The sequence below is a fragment of the Gorilla gorilla genome, chromosome 9, assembly GCF_029281585.2.
Source record: "Gorilla gorilla gorilla isolate KB3781 chromosome 9, NHGRI_mGorGor1-v2.1_pri, whole genome shotgun sequence".
Taxonomy (NCBI): Eukaryota; Metazoa; Chordata; class Mammalia; order Primates; family Hominidae; genus Gorilla; species Gorilla gorilla.
Window position 1 is genome coordinate 83,465,423 of NC_073233.2, and position 14,479 is coordinate 83,479,901.

Here is a 14,479-nt window from a genome sequence, read left to right on the forward strand (position 1 = left end):
TGCGACCTCCGCCTCCCGGGTTCAAGAGATTCTCCTGCCTCAGCTTCCCAAGTAGCTGGGACTACAGGCACGCACCACCACACCCAGCTAATTTTTGTATTTTTAGTTGAGAGGGGGTTTCACTATATTGGCCAGGATGGTCTCAATCTCTTGACCTCGTGATTCACCCGCCTGGGCCTCTCAAAGTGCTGGGATTACAGGTGTGAGCCACCGCACCCAGCCTTCTGATTTCTTAAGACATGAATTTGAGGCTGCCGTTGCCAAATTACATAGTCAATTTATCAGTTGAATTCATAGGACTGCTCTGTCTCAGGTGAAACTTAGGGCACTGACCTCGATGAGAAGGAGACAGTGTCATATGGGAAGATATGGACAATTTAGAGAACCCCCCCCCCCGCCCCCGCCCCCGCCCCAACAACATCTACTCCACAGCGCCTCCTAGTGGCAGAAGCAGTCCTTGCTCCTCTACCTGCGGAGGCTCCTGCTGCCTTGCCTGAAGATCTTGCAATGACCTTGCCTGGAAGTTATCCTACAGCGTTTTAGTTATTTATTGCTGAGTAACAGGCCACTCCACATGTAGTGACTTAATTGGGTTTGCTCAGATAACTGCAATCACTGGATGCTGGGCTCAGCTGGGATAGTTGGGATGGCTGATGCTGGGCCTCTCTGTCTACAGCATCCTTCTTCCCAGTTTCTTCATGGCACGGTGACCTCAGGATTCTGGGAGAATGGAGGCAGGAGCTAAGCATCTGAGGCCTGGGCTCTGCAATTTGCATCATGTCACTTATAATACATTCTCCTGGTTAAAGCTAGTCATCAGGCCAGCCCAGATTCAAAGCGTGAAAACTAGACTCCTCTTCCGGAGCATAATATGGTGGGCATCTGTCACCTGAGGAGAGGCCAGTTCTCTTCATGCCCCACTCACGTTGTCTTCAGCCCCATCATGGGTTAGATCCTTGCCTGCCTAATTCCTGAGTCAAGTCTGGGAGGAGGCAGCACACACATCAAAAGAATTGCAAGATTTTGCTAACTTATGTCAGCAAAATCTGGATAGCATATATCAGAATGTTTTCTGTGGGTGCTAATCCAGGGAGGGAGGAATATGACTTTCACTGGGCTGAATTTATTAATATAGGTACATTTAGCTGAGATTCTAGATTCAATGTGCCAGTGTGAGCAGCTAGGAGTGGTTTTGTTTGCTTAGCTGGTTGACTGACTCCTGGATTCAATCAAGGCCTGTGCTCATTGAAATTGAGATGCCAGAAGTTCCTCGTTTTAATATAGAAGATGCAATCCAAAGACCAAGGGAGGGAGGAATGTTGAGGTGACTGTTCCCTGTGTGGCCCACTCCCTCTCCTTGGCTAAGCTCCACATGCCTAACTTCCTCTTGTACAGCCTGGAAGACCCCCTTCACCAAGGCACCCAGAAACACATGAGTGAGGGAAGCATCTCTGAAGCATGTTGCAGCACTTGCTCTCTGCGGGCTGGGCATACTGGTGGGAGATGCTGCCATGAAAATGGACTCCATGATTTCAGTGGAAATGATGGCACCCCAGGGGAGCAGAGGGCGAGCAGCACTCGACCACCCAGGACATCAGACCTCAGGTGGCAATAAGCATGTTCTGACCATAGATGTCTTCAGCAAAGGCTGATCAATCAAGGACCAAATAAGACCAAGGAGACCAAACAGATGGGCAGCTCTTAAGGTCCTCCTTAATCTCTCTTTCTTTTTTTTTTTTTAGATGGGAGTGCAGTGATGTGATCTCGGATCGCAGCAACCTCCACCTCCTGGGTTCAAGTGATTCTGCTGCCTCAGCCTCCCTAGTAGCTGGGATTACAGGCACGCACCACTACACCCAGCAAATTTTTGTATTATTAGTAGAGACAGGATTTCACCATGTTGGCTAGGCTTGTCTTGAACTCCTGACCTCAGATGATCCACCCACCTTGGCCTCCCAAAGTGCTGGGATTACAGGTGTGAGCCACCGCACCTGGCCCTCCTTAATCTCTATAACAGAAACAGCAAAACAAAACAACCAACAAACAAACACAAACCCTCTGGAGCTGGCAAGTGGAAGCTTGACTTGAGCCACTAAGAACAAGATCTCAACCTCTCACCCAAAGTCCCTAGAATGAAAGAGAGGCCAGTATCCTTCAGAAAAGCCCCTTGAATAGCACCAGAGATACATACTGTAAATCATTCCTTCAGCCTTCTGCAAATGGTCCTGGGCCATTTGCCAGAAAACTGTGCTCTGTGGAAAGAAAATACTCAAATTTTTCAGGGATTAGTGGATGTTAAGTCTATTTAATGTTAATTCCTGAGGACCCAGAAAGCTGCTGTGTAGAGGCTCAGGTTGGTCAGGTAATAATTGGAGTTTTGACCCAAGTGCAGTGGGACCCTGAACCCATTCTGCAATTATTATTATTTTTTTTAACTTTCATGATATATAATTGGAATTATAGGTAGAATTCATACATGAGCCTCCAGACCTGTGGAATAAGCGTAATTATGGCAAAATGATCAAGTGGAAACCCCTCAATCTCCCCCTTCTTACCAAAATAATACACCAATAATAAATTCTGGGGAGTAACAGGAACTTGTGCCACCATCAAAGACTTGAAAGATGCAAAGGTGGTTTCTGTCACATTTCATTTAACTCATCTATTTGGTCTGTGCAGAAGGCACGGGTCTTGGAGAATGACAGGGCATTACTGTAAGCTTACTCAGGTGGTGAGTTCAGTTGCAGATGCTATTATTCCAGGTGTGGTCTTTTTATGGGAATTATAATTGTTTTTTGTCACAATGTAAAACTATCTGATGAGTTATGTTTTCTTGTCCTCTACAGACAATCCCCTCAGCAGTTTTCTTTCTGTTGGCAGGGATAGCAGTACACCTTTCTCATCTTGTCTTGAAACTCCTCAAGTCTCTGATTTTCTATGTAGATTTTGATCATCCTCCCATATCACAGGCCATTATATTTGTCCACTACATTGATTATACTATGTTGCTAGGATTGGGAGAAGGAGAAGCAGTGGGTACTTCAGATGCATCAATAAGACATAAGTGTGCCTGTGAATGGAAGTAAGTTTCATGAGAACATAGGGGCCTGCCACCCACGTGAAGTTCCTGGGTGTTCAGTGATCTGGATCCCTGCAAAATGAAAGACAACTTGCTGGGCTTTCTGCCTCTTACTGCCAATAAGCACAACACTTCTTGGGCTTCTGTGTATTCTGGAAGCAACATATATTGGTGTGTTTCTCTGATCTTTATAAGGTTACTGAGTAACCTATAAGGCTGCAGGGTTGGAGTGGGGTCCAGAGAAAAGGAAAGTTTCCAGGTGGTCCAGAATGAAAGGCAAGCAGCTCTGCCACATGGCCCTGATAGCCCAGCCGATCCCAAGATGGCTCAAGTGTCTGCGGCAGATGGGATGGTATTTGAACCCATGGCAAACTCTGATAGAAGAATCACAATGGAGTATCTACAATTTAGGAGTGAAGCCTGGTGCTCCTTAGCAAGCAGTTTTCCTCCTTTTGGGGAAGGACTCTTGGCTCACTGCTGGCTGGGCTTAGCTGACAGTGGTCTCAGTGTGGGAGGCACCAAGGGATTGTGAAAGTAATTAATGACTGTAACACACAGTGTGTTCTTTTCTCAGGGATACTTGGGTTATATGTGCTCAGTGGTTGCCAAATGAGATGTCAGTAAATTATGCATCAGGTATGAAAACACACTTGACTTCTCTCCTTTCTTATCCCCCTTATCCGAAATCGGGCTTCTGTTTCTTCTACTCTAGAGAGTCTACAATTGCCAAAGTCAGTGATCTCCTTATTGCTACTTTTAAAAAAACTAATTTCAGCCGGATGCAGTGGCTCATGCCTGTAATCCCAGCACTTTGGGAAGCCGAGGCGGGCAGATTGCGAGGTCAAGAGATCGAGACCATCCTGGCCAACATGGTGAAACCCCATCTCTACTAAAAATACAAAAAATTAGCTGTGCATGGTGGCATGTGCCTGTAGTCCCAGCTACTCGGGAGGCTGAGGCAGGAAAATCACTTGAACCTGGGAGGCGGAGGTTGCAGTGAGCCGAGATCACACCACTGCACTCCAGCCTGGCAACAGAGTGAGACTCCATCTCAAAACAACAACAACAACAACAAAAAACTAATTTCGCGCCTATGAAAAAAATTCCAACATACATGACAATTAAATAATAGTACCCATAGCTGGGCGCGGTGGCTCACGCCTGTAATCCCAGCACTTTGGGAGGCTGAGGTGGGCAGATCCTGAGGTCAGGAGTTCAAGACCAGCCTGACCAACATGGTGAAATCCTGTTTCTGCTAAAAATACAAAAATTAGCTAGGCGTGGTGGTGTGCGCCTGTAGTCCCAGCTACTCGGGAGGCTGAGACAGGAGAATCACTTGAACCTGGGAAGCGGAGGTTTCAGTGAGCGGAGATTTCACTACCACACTCCAGCCTGGCCGACAGAGTGAGACTCCATCTCAAAATAAATAAATAATAGTACCCATCACAAAACTTCAATATGTAATGACATTTTGCCCATTTTGTTCAACAGATTCTAAATCCATATTGCAGGGAAGCCGTTATGGTCTCTAACCCTGTTGACTCTTCATCCTTGATGTCTTCCCCAAGGTGACATTCCTTTCTAGTTTTCTTCTGACTCCTCTGCTGCTTTAGGGCAGCCTCCACTTGGGGGCTCCTTCTTCTGCCTGTCCCCTGAATGTGGGTGTTTCCCAGCGCTCTGTCCTGACCCCATCCGTCTCTCGCTTTCCACACTCCTGCTGGGTAAACTCACCCTCTCTCATAGCCTTTTTACCTTCTGTGGGTTGGCGAGGCTCACATTTCAATGAGGTCTGCATCTCCGCCTTCAGCTCAGACCCTTTTCCCAGTCTCAGACCACCATGTCCAGAAGTCTGGACACCAAATTGAGTCCATCCTCCTGCCAAAACAAGCTGTTTCCTGGATTCCCATTAATCCACACAACAATAGAGATCTACTCATATTTATTAGATACCAATTTTTATGTAAGAAAAAAATGTAAGATTCTGGAACAAGCCAAAGAAATTACTGCTACATGAAAAAGATGGACAATAACCAGTGTTGGTAAGGATGTGGAGAAACTGGAACCCTCCTACACTGCGGGTGGGAGTGTAAAACAGTGAAGCCCTGGCCCACCCAGAACCAGAATAAACGCCGTAGAGGATTTTTCCCCCTTTCCCCCCGCTTCAAGAGATGGGCTCTTGAGCACAGTAGAATGATCAGAGCTCACTGCAGCCTTGAGCTCCTGGGCTCAAGCCTCAGCCTCCCAAGTAGCTGGAACTACAGGCATGCACCACCACACCCAGCAGAGGATGTTGAACTGATGGCCCAAGGTGGAGAGGGAATGAAAGTGCAGGTGCTTTGATGGATGAGGGATGGAGTGGCTTCCCTCCGGGAATGAAGGTGTGCAGAAAGGGCCACGCGCCTGCGGGCTGGGTTGCAGGGCCTCTGAGGGATGGGCTCAGATGTGGAAGCTATAGGAATGCCTGGGCAAACTGGGCAGAAATACCACAACCTGGGCAGGCTTTGGGAGGTCCCCAGCCAAGCCCTAGGGAGAGGGAGAGGGGCTGCCAGCCCCCTAGCTTGGGCTCAGGGAAGCCATAGTGATTCTTCTCAGGATGGCCTGAGCCTCCTGGAATTGTGATAAGCCCCAAAGACAGGATGAGGCTCCAGGAAAATGACTAATATCAGATTTCCTGTCAACCGTGGCAACGAGAGAAGGGGGCTCCCAGTCTATTTAATGAGATTTACCAAAATAAAGACGTGACATTTCTTACACCTGAGTGCCATGCTGTGATGCATAGACTGAATTACAAATTGTGAGATGGGTGAGGTAAGAGGGGGTAGCCATAGAGATAGTGAAAAGTGGGCAAATTTGCTATTTAGCAGGAAGGCCAGGCAGGTCTTACTGATAGTTTGGAAGCCGAGGGTCGGAGACTGGTACTAAAAAGGATTTCCCGGTTTCTGGCTGAGAACTGGATCAACCCGAGTGCATTCCCACCCACTTCCTCTAGACCATCCATCCACCCAGCGGCACAGACTCCCGAAAGTGTCGCTCCAGTCCGAGTTGGCTCCTGTCCCTTGTCCACATAGACCGTCTCCCCGCTCCCCCAATATGGCACAAGGTGCCTAGGCCGTGCGGGGCGTCGGCAGGTATCATGGGTGGGGTCCATTGTGTGAGGACTAACATCGCGGCCTTTCCCCAGACCAGCCACCGGGGACTCCAGAGAGGCCTCGGCCCAGCTCCCGGAAATGGTCTCCCAGCCAGGCCTTCTAGCGGCCCAAGGCGGGTAGGCGGAGCGCAGATACCGGGGCCTCTTTCGCCCACCCTCGCCAGGGCACTGCCCTTCCCACCGGCCCGATCCCGCGTCCCGAGGTCTCGCCGGGCCAGGCTGCACGGGCGGCGGAGCCCGGAGCCCGGGGCGGGGCCGGAGATGAGCCTGCAGGCGGGGGGCTGTGCGAGTGCGCGGGGCCGGGGGCTGCTGTTTCCGAGCCGAGAGCCCTGGTAGCGGGGCTCTGTGGGCGGAGACGCCCTCCCGAGCCTGGGCATCTTCGGAGTGGGACTCTCGGGTCGGAGTTCCGCGGCCGGCCCATCCAGTTTCAGCGGGTCGCCTTTGCCTCTGGGCCGGGTGGGGAGCCTCCCATTCCAGAGACCCCCCGACTCCCTGCCCCTCTCGGCGTAGGGGCGCCCTTTCTGCGGCGCCGCGGGGCCGTCCTCTCCCCTCCCCGGGCGGCTGCAGCAGGGGCGCAGGAGCCCGCGGACTGCGGGGTTGCGGTCGCCCCTGCTTTGTGAGTTCCCGCAGCTGGGAGGAAGAAGGAGAGGAGGGAGGAGGGAGAGGTGGGGAAGGGGACGCCGCGGGAGACTGGGAAGTGGCTGCCGCAGGGAGGAGCTAGGCCTCGAGTGAAGCCTGCTTGTAAGAAGGGCCAGGAGAGTCGGGTGCGCCCCCGCCCTCCCTGCCCCACCCCAAGATGGGGACCCAGAGCCCCTCATCCCGCACTGGGACTTCTTTCTGGGTAGTGGAGGGCTGGACTGGACTGAGCTGGGAAGGCCTGCAGCTCAGAGGCGCTGCTCTCTGCGTCAGGACCGGCTTGCAAATGAAAATGTTGAGGGGCTGGCTCTGGGCTCATAGCAGAAACTGCCAGATCTAGCGGCCACCCCTCAGTCCTCATCTGCGCCGGCCCTCCCAGCTTTCGACCCGGCCTCACTGTCTCCTGATTGAATCACTCCGGGCACCACAGTTCCCTGGTTCCTCCTTACAGCTCCGGACCAGCCCCTCTGAACTTTTTCTGGGCGATTCTCTCTGACCTCTTAAGTCAGCAACGCTTGGAACTGGACCCACATCTCTTTCCATTCTGACACTCTCTGAGGGAGCGCAGCGTCCTTCATGTGGGGCTTGTGACCATCCTCCCCCAAGCCCCAGGGCAGCTGACTACCAGGCCCTGTTTCCAGACGTCTCTTCAGAGGTCAAGCCTTGGTAGCCAGTGGCCTGGACATCTGCCCCCGGGTGTCTCGGAGGCCCTCAGGGAAACCTTGTTCTGCTTCTCAGAGATGGCGCCACGGTTCGCTTGGCCTGTGGAAACGTGTGTGTCATGGGACCTGGTGTGTGGGTCAGAGGAAGGACTGGGAGGAGGAGGAAGGTGTCCACATGCGATTTTTTTTTCGAGACTGAGTCTCGCTCTATCGCCCGGGCTGGAGTGCAGTGGCTAGATCTCAGCTCACTGCAATCTCTGCCTCCCAGGTTCAAGCGATTCTCGTGCCTTAGCCTCCCAAGTAGCTGGGATTACAGGTGCCTGCCACTACACCCAGCTAATTTTGGTATATTTAGTAGAGACAGGTTTCACCATGTTGGTCAGGCTGCTCTTGAACTCCTGGCCTCAAATAATCCACCCACCTCGGCCTCCCAAAGTCCTGGGATTACAGCCATGAGCCATCGAGCCCAACCTTCACACGCAATTCTTTAGCCTCAATGTGGCCTTGTCTTATCTTCAGGTTTCTGACTATTGGAGCTCATATGGCAGCAAGCTCTGAGGGCTACTTTTGTGTTGGGCCAAAAAAAGCCAACCTCACTGTGAAGAAACTTCTCTCTCTCTCTTTCTCTGTGTGTGTGTGTGTGTTTGTGTGTGTATAGACAAAACCCTAGTGCTGTTGGGAACAAGGTGAGGAGGCAGGCTTGGGGCCAGTTGGATGGGGAAGGCTTGCTTAGAAAACTAGACTATTTGGGTGTCCTCCATACTGTATTTCCTCTGACGATTTTCCTGTAAGAACTGAGCTGAGCTCCTTTGAAAGGGATAGCAGTATTCCTTGGGAGCCAGCTTTGGTGGGGGCAACTGGTGGAGCCTCCACCCTAGCTTCTTGGGGGCTCTGGGCTTTGAAAGGGAGGCTGTAATATGGCCTTGTGGCCCCTGCCAGTGGCATCCCGGCCGGACCCATCTTTGACTGAGGCTGAGCCCCAGGCCCGCTGGCAGCTCCCAGCCGTCCTCCCCACAGCCTGGCTGTGGCTGTTCCTCAGCCTGCCAGCCCCACAATCACAGCCCACAGGACGCACCCCCACTCCCTCCCTGATTTCCTGGAATTCAGAAAATGGATCACCCCTGCCTCGTCCTAGTTTTCCACCCCAGAGACCTGCCATACCCTTGGTCAAGTCCTCATGCAAACCAGATTCCTTTCATTCAAGGACTTTCAGAGGGAGCGTTACCCAGTCCTCAGCCACACCCATGCCGCCCTGTCTGCCCTGTCTGGACTGCCTAGACTCCATCAGAACTCCACAGCCACTTTCTCTGGAAAGCCTTCCTGGCCGCCCTCGCCAGGTGTTCTCTCTTCACTGGCCTCTCAAAGCCAGGTCTTGACTTGTCCTAGGGCCTCATCCCATACCATGTTTTATTGTCATAATATTCTTTCCCATAGTGACCCCAGTGCTCAGCACTGAGCCTGGCACAAAGTGCATGCTAAGGACAAGCTTGCTGCACGGCGAAATGAATGGGGACTTCAGATATACATACATACATATATATATATACACACACACACACACACACACACACATATATATACATACATACATACACACACATATACACACTTTTTTTTTTTTGAGACCGAGTCTCGTTCTGTCGCCCAGGCTGGAGCCAGGCTAGAGTGCAGTGGCACAATCTCGGCTCATTGCAACCTCTGCCTCCCAGGTTTAAGTGATTCTCCTGCCTCAGCCTCCTGAGTAGCTGGGTTTACAGGCGCCTGCCACTGCACCCAGCTAATTTTTTTATTTTTAGTAGAGACAGGGTTTTACCATGTTGGCCGGGCTGGTCTCGAACTCCTGACCTCAGGTGATCCACCCACCTAAGCCTCCCGAAGTGCTGGGATTACAGGCGTGAGCCACTGTGCCTGGCTCTAGGTATATTTTTTAGAAGCTCTTGGTTGAGCTGTCATGGATATTGAATGAGGATTAGCAGTTGTTAGGTTATACAGTGTCCTGAGACTTATGATCAGAGGCTTGGTTTCCTCAAGAAGTTTGACCCCTGGATGAGCTTTAAGGCTGAGCTCTTGGCAAACAACTGTCATCTAGAATTCCCCTGTGCCAGGTGGGTCCCTGCTCCTGTTTCATCTGCAGGCTTCAACTCAGCTACCCAGGGCTCAGCCTGCTGGGATTTGGCACCTCTTGTGGGGCTGTCATGGTATCTGACCCTTGCCTTATCCTGCCCACCTCCATGATGGGGTCCTGTTTCAATCTAGCATCACCTACCCACTCCCATCTCATGCTGACAACTCACAGGAACTGGTGCTTCTCAGACCCCTCTGGTCCAGATGGGTGAATGCAGAGCCTGACAGGCCCACCTATACACATGTATGCACCCCTGCCCAACAGAGACAGAGAGAAACATTACTGAGCCAGAGGGACTATTTTTATTAGATTCCAGCAAGACTACTGTACATGTTTCATGCAGATTAAATATGTGTCTTCACTGCCCCTGGGAGGGGAGCACTCTCACTGTCAGCTCCTTCATTGGTGTGTCAAGGGGTGAGTGTCAAGGAGAGCTCTCAATGTATTCCGTATGGGGGGCAGTTGGGATCATGACTCGGGGTAGAGGTGAGACAGTAGGTAGCTGAGGGTCCCTGGGACCTTGAGTCTTCAGAGGTTCAGGGACTGCAGGACCTTGGTCCTTTGCTGGTACTGGCACCAGAGGATCTTGATCCTTCAGAGGCACTGGGACTATAGGAACTTGATTCTTCAGAGGTTCAGGGACTATAGGACCTTGATTCTTTGGAGGCTGTAGGACTGTGGGGCCTTGATCCTTAACTAGTACTGGGAGAATGGGGTCTTGATTCTTCACGGACTCGGGGACCACAGGACCTTGATTCTTTACAGGTGCCACAACTGCAGAATCGTGAACCTTTGCATGCTCTGGGACTACAACATCTTGATCCTTGACTGGCCCTGAGACCACTAAACCTTGATTCTTTACAGGCTCAGAGACCATGGAACCTTGATTCTTTATGGGTGCTGTGGCCATGGCACTTTCATCCTTTGGATGCTCTGGGACCATGGGATCTTGATCCTTGATAGGTGCTGAGACCATGGGACCTTCATCCTTGACAGGTGCTGGGACTATGGGACCTTCACCCTTGACAGGTGCTGGGACTATGGGACCTTCATCCTTGACAGGTGCTGAGACTATGGGACCTTCACCCTTGACAGGTGCTGGGACTATGGGACCTTCATCCTTGACAGGTGCTGAGACCATGAGACCTTGATCCTTGACAGGTGCTGGGACCATAGGAGCTTGATTCTTCACAGGCTCAGGAATCCTAGGACCTTGATCCTTTAGAGACTCTGGTACCACAGAGCCTTGATCCTTAACTTTTGCTGGAACCATAGGACTTTGATTCTTTGGAGGAACTGGGACCGAGGGACCTTGGTCCTTGACTGGTGCTGAGATAACAGGGCTTTCATTCTTTAAAGGCTCAGGGACCGTGTGATCTTGATCCTTGACTGGTAATGGGATCATGGGACCTAGATCCTTTGGAGGCCCTGGGACCACAGAACCTTGCTTCTTCAGAGGCTCTTGCACCATAGGACCTTGACCTTTCAGAAGGCCTGGGACCACAGAACCTTGATCCTTGTCTGGCTCTGTGGCTACAGGACCTTGATTCTTACTTGAATCACTGACGGGTTGAGCCAGGCTCCTGCAAAGGAGAGAGAGGTGATCACTGTGAGAGTAGAGCTCATGCAGGGACAGGGCAGAGTACAGATTGCCTAATAAGTCTTGGCCTAGTGGAGCCTGGGCCGGGCAGCTCTTGCTGGAGAGCCAGGAGAATATGATTTCTGTGTTCTTAGTACAGAATGTGGGTGGGGGTGAGGGAGAGGGGTGAGGGGAAGGCTCAGGAATCAGTCATTCAATGTGCTTGCCAATTGATTATAACCTGCACGTGGCACAGGGGGTGGCACCCTGGTGACAATGGCAGTACTGTAGCTGGACTTGGAGTCATCCAGTAGGCATCCCAGCAGTCCGTCCACCCCATATTCCATCCAGGTCCCTACTTTTTCTTCTAGGATAGTTGGGCCCATCCTGGGAGCCCCATCTCAGCTGCCCATCAGATGCCCCCACAGGCCAGGGTGCTCTTTTCTTGTTCTCAGGGCCTTCAAAGTTCTTTTGCCTCCCTGACTCCCTGACCCCCTTGTTAAGTGCTGGCTGCAAGAAGGGGCAAGGGGTCCATGGCATACCAGGAAAGGAAGCAGTGGGAATGCCCCTCTCTCCCTCTCCTGCAGGGGGAAAAGTATTTTATCACTGACATTGTATAGAATGAGCAGCATATAGTGATAATAAAAAGCAGGCCAGCTATTAGGTTTTGTTATTTGTTTTTGTAGAGACGGGGTCTCACTATGTCACCTAGGCTGTTCTCCAGCTCCTGACCTCAAGTGATCCTCCCACCTCAGCCTCCTGAATAGCTGGACTACAGGCAGCTTTTAGCTTTATTGCTTTAAATTCTCCATAGACAGTGTGCCCTGTGATTGCATGCACCACTCCCACTACCCCCAACATTTGCTAGGTGACTCAATAGGACTCCGCTTTCAGGTAGGGATGAGGCCCTGATCCCCTAACTCCATTCCCACTTCTGGCTCTCTCTGCTCTCCTGAGACCTTTGCCCTCACCAACTTCCAGGCTCTTGGGCTTATTTCCCTATAGCCAAGAGTCCCAGTCTTTCATCAGAATCCTCAGGCGCTGTTCCCTTGCCTCACTGTGGCCGTCTGCCTCATCCCCTGGCCCACCCACACTGTGGAGAGCGTGTGACAACACTAACACTCAAAAGCAAGCATTGCCACACTTAGACCCGGCCAGCCTGGAGCCCTCTGGTTTAGAGTGCACACTCCTTCCTTGCAGGCCACGTTGGAAGTCGAGAGAGTGGCATTGCTCAGCAAGCATCACAGGCCCTTGCACGCCTACAACACATCCAGCTTTCCGAATGGCTCCCTTTTATAGCTAATTTCAGCAACAGAGCAGCCCTGTGAAGCACACAGGAAGGATTTTCTTACCCTTACTTGTCTGATTAAGAAAATGAGGTCATGAGAGGACAAGTGATGGGGAAAGTGAGGGGACCCCCACGGACTAGCATCTGGATCCTTCTGCTCCTGGATCCTGTGCTCTTTCCCTTAGTGTGCCTGGCACATAGTAGGTGCTCAATGCAAGGTGGCTATTACTATTACTCTATTTATTGGGTATAATGATATTTACTCAGAAATCTATAATGATTAGAGGTCAGCACCTAGAGCACCTTGTACTATGGTATTATTGGGTAGTATTATGGTTGTTTTTCTATTTACTTAGAAGTAAAATTACGTGTATTTGGACTGCTTTTATTCTTCTGTGTTGTCCTGATGCAGAAGCTTTTTACTGTATTTAGCATCCTGAGCCACCCAGGGACTGGTATTTCTCAGCAGAGTCCACACAGCACAGGCAACCTCTCCATCCAGTTCCCCTGGCTGTCCCTGAGCATCACAGTGGAAGGGGCCAGGGCAGCTCTCTGGCTTAGCATGATATGGAACACAGCTGCTCTGGCCAGATGGACACAGCTGGCTGCTATCAGTAGGACCTTAGTGTTTGAGAAGAGAGCCAGGCAAGGCTGTGAGAAGCATGTGGAATCCAAAAGTGGCATTAAAATACCTCCAGTCACTGGTGGCTGGTCAGAGAGGAAAAAGAAAAACCGAATTCAGAACAGAGCCAAGCAGGAAAGTGATTAGGTGTATTCTCTTAGATTGTGAAGCAACCTGGGTGGTGTCCTCCCAACAGGGTGAGGAAGCTGAGAAGGGACAAAAGAAAAAAAAGGGAGCTTAACTCCATCTCAGGGGCTTGGGCTGCAGAACCTATCCCAAGGGTAGGACATGGGCCTGGAGTCTCCTGCTGGCCTGGAGGTCACAAAGAAGGCTAGCCCTGCAGCCTGGGCCAGAAGTACGTTTCCTTGGATATCTACAGCATTGGCTCCTGTGCCACCTACCAAATTTCTGTTTAATGGGCTCTTCTGTTTAATGAGCCAGTTGTGAGCTAGCCTCAACTTTGCATGGATACATAACCCCATATTGCTTAGGTTAGAAAACTTTTTTCTTTAGTGGGTATCTTTAATCATGGGAAGGTTATAATTAAGCTTAAAATGATGAATTAAATCAAGTTCCCAATATTACTTTTTTTATATTAAGTTTAAGAAAAACCCTGTAATCCCAGCACTTTGGGAGGCCGAGGCGGGCAGATCACTTGTGGTCAGGAGTTCGAGATCAGCCTGGGTAACATGCTGAAACCCCATCTCTACTAAAAATACAAAAATTAGCTGGGTGTGGTGGCAGGTGCCTGTAGTCCCAGCTACTCAGGAGGTTGACGTGGGAGAATCGTTTTAGCCCAGGAGGTGGAGGTGGCAGTGAGCTGAGATCACACCACTGCACTCTAACCTGGGTGACACAGTGAGACACTGGCTCCAGGAAAAAAAAAGAAAAAAGAAAAAAGTTTAGGAAAAATATGCATAGATTTAGTTCAAAGGTATTTGTAATGTTTAAGATAATTTAGCGTATTAGAATGTCTAACAGATTAGCTTTGTAATCCCAATATAAAATGTGTAACGGAATAATTAAATTAGATGTATAACCTAAAGCTGAAAGATATGACAGTTTTACACATTTTTAAACAACGATGGAACTTTTATGACAAGCCAATGGTCACCATATTTTTAATCTTAATTTATTTAAAATTATTCATAATTTATATTTAGGGTAATCGAATTAAGCTATAACATCCTCCTTAAAATAGATTGTTACATTTTACTAATTTTGTTTTTGTTACTTTTTATTAAGCATTCATCTTTAAAAGCCAAGCAGCCTGGACAGTTTTTCTATGCATGAAACTGCACTCAAGGGCACCATGAAATCCTCACTGACACTGACTGGTC

General features: G+C 50.3%; 1 protein-coding gene across 1 annotated transcript in view; it reads right to left on the reverse strand.

The window, feature by feature from the left end:
* Positions 1–9,933: 9,933 nt before the first annotated feature.
* Positions 9,934–14,479, reverse strand: part of MAP6 (microtubule associated protein 6) — an 81,749-nt gene continuing 77,203 nt past the window's right edge. The window contains exon 4 of the mRNA XM_019036519.4: positions 9,934–11,233. Coding sequence (XP_018892064.3) covers positions 10,075–11,233 — 1,159 coding nt within the window. The 3' untranslated portion in view covers positions 9,934–10,074. The remainder of the gene's footprint in view (positions 11,234–14,479) is intronic.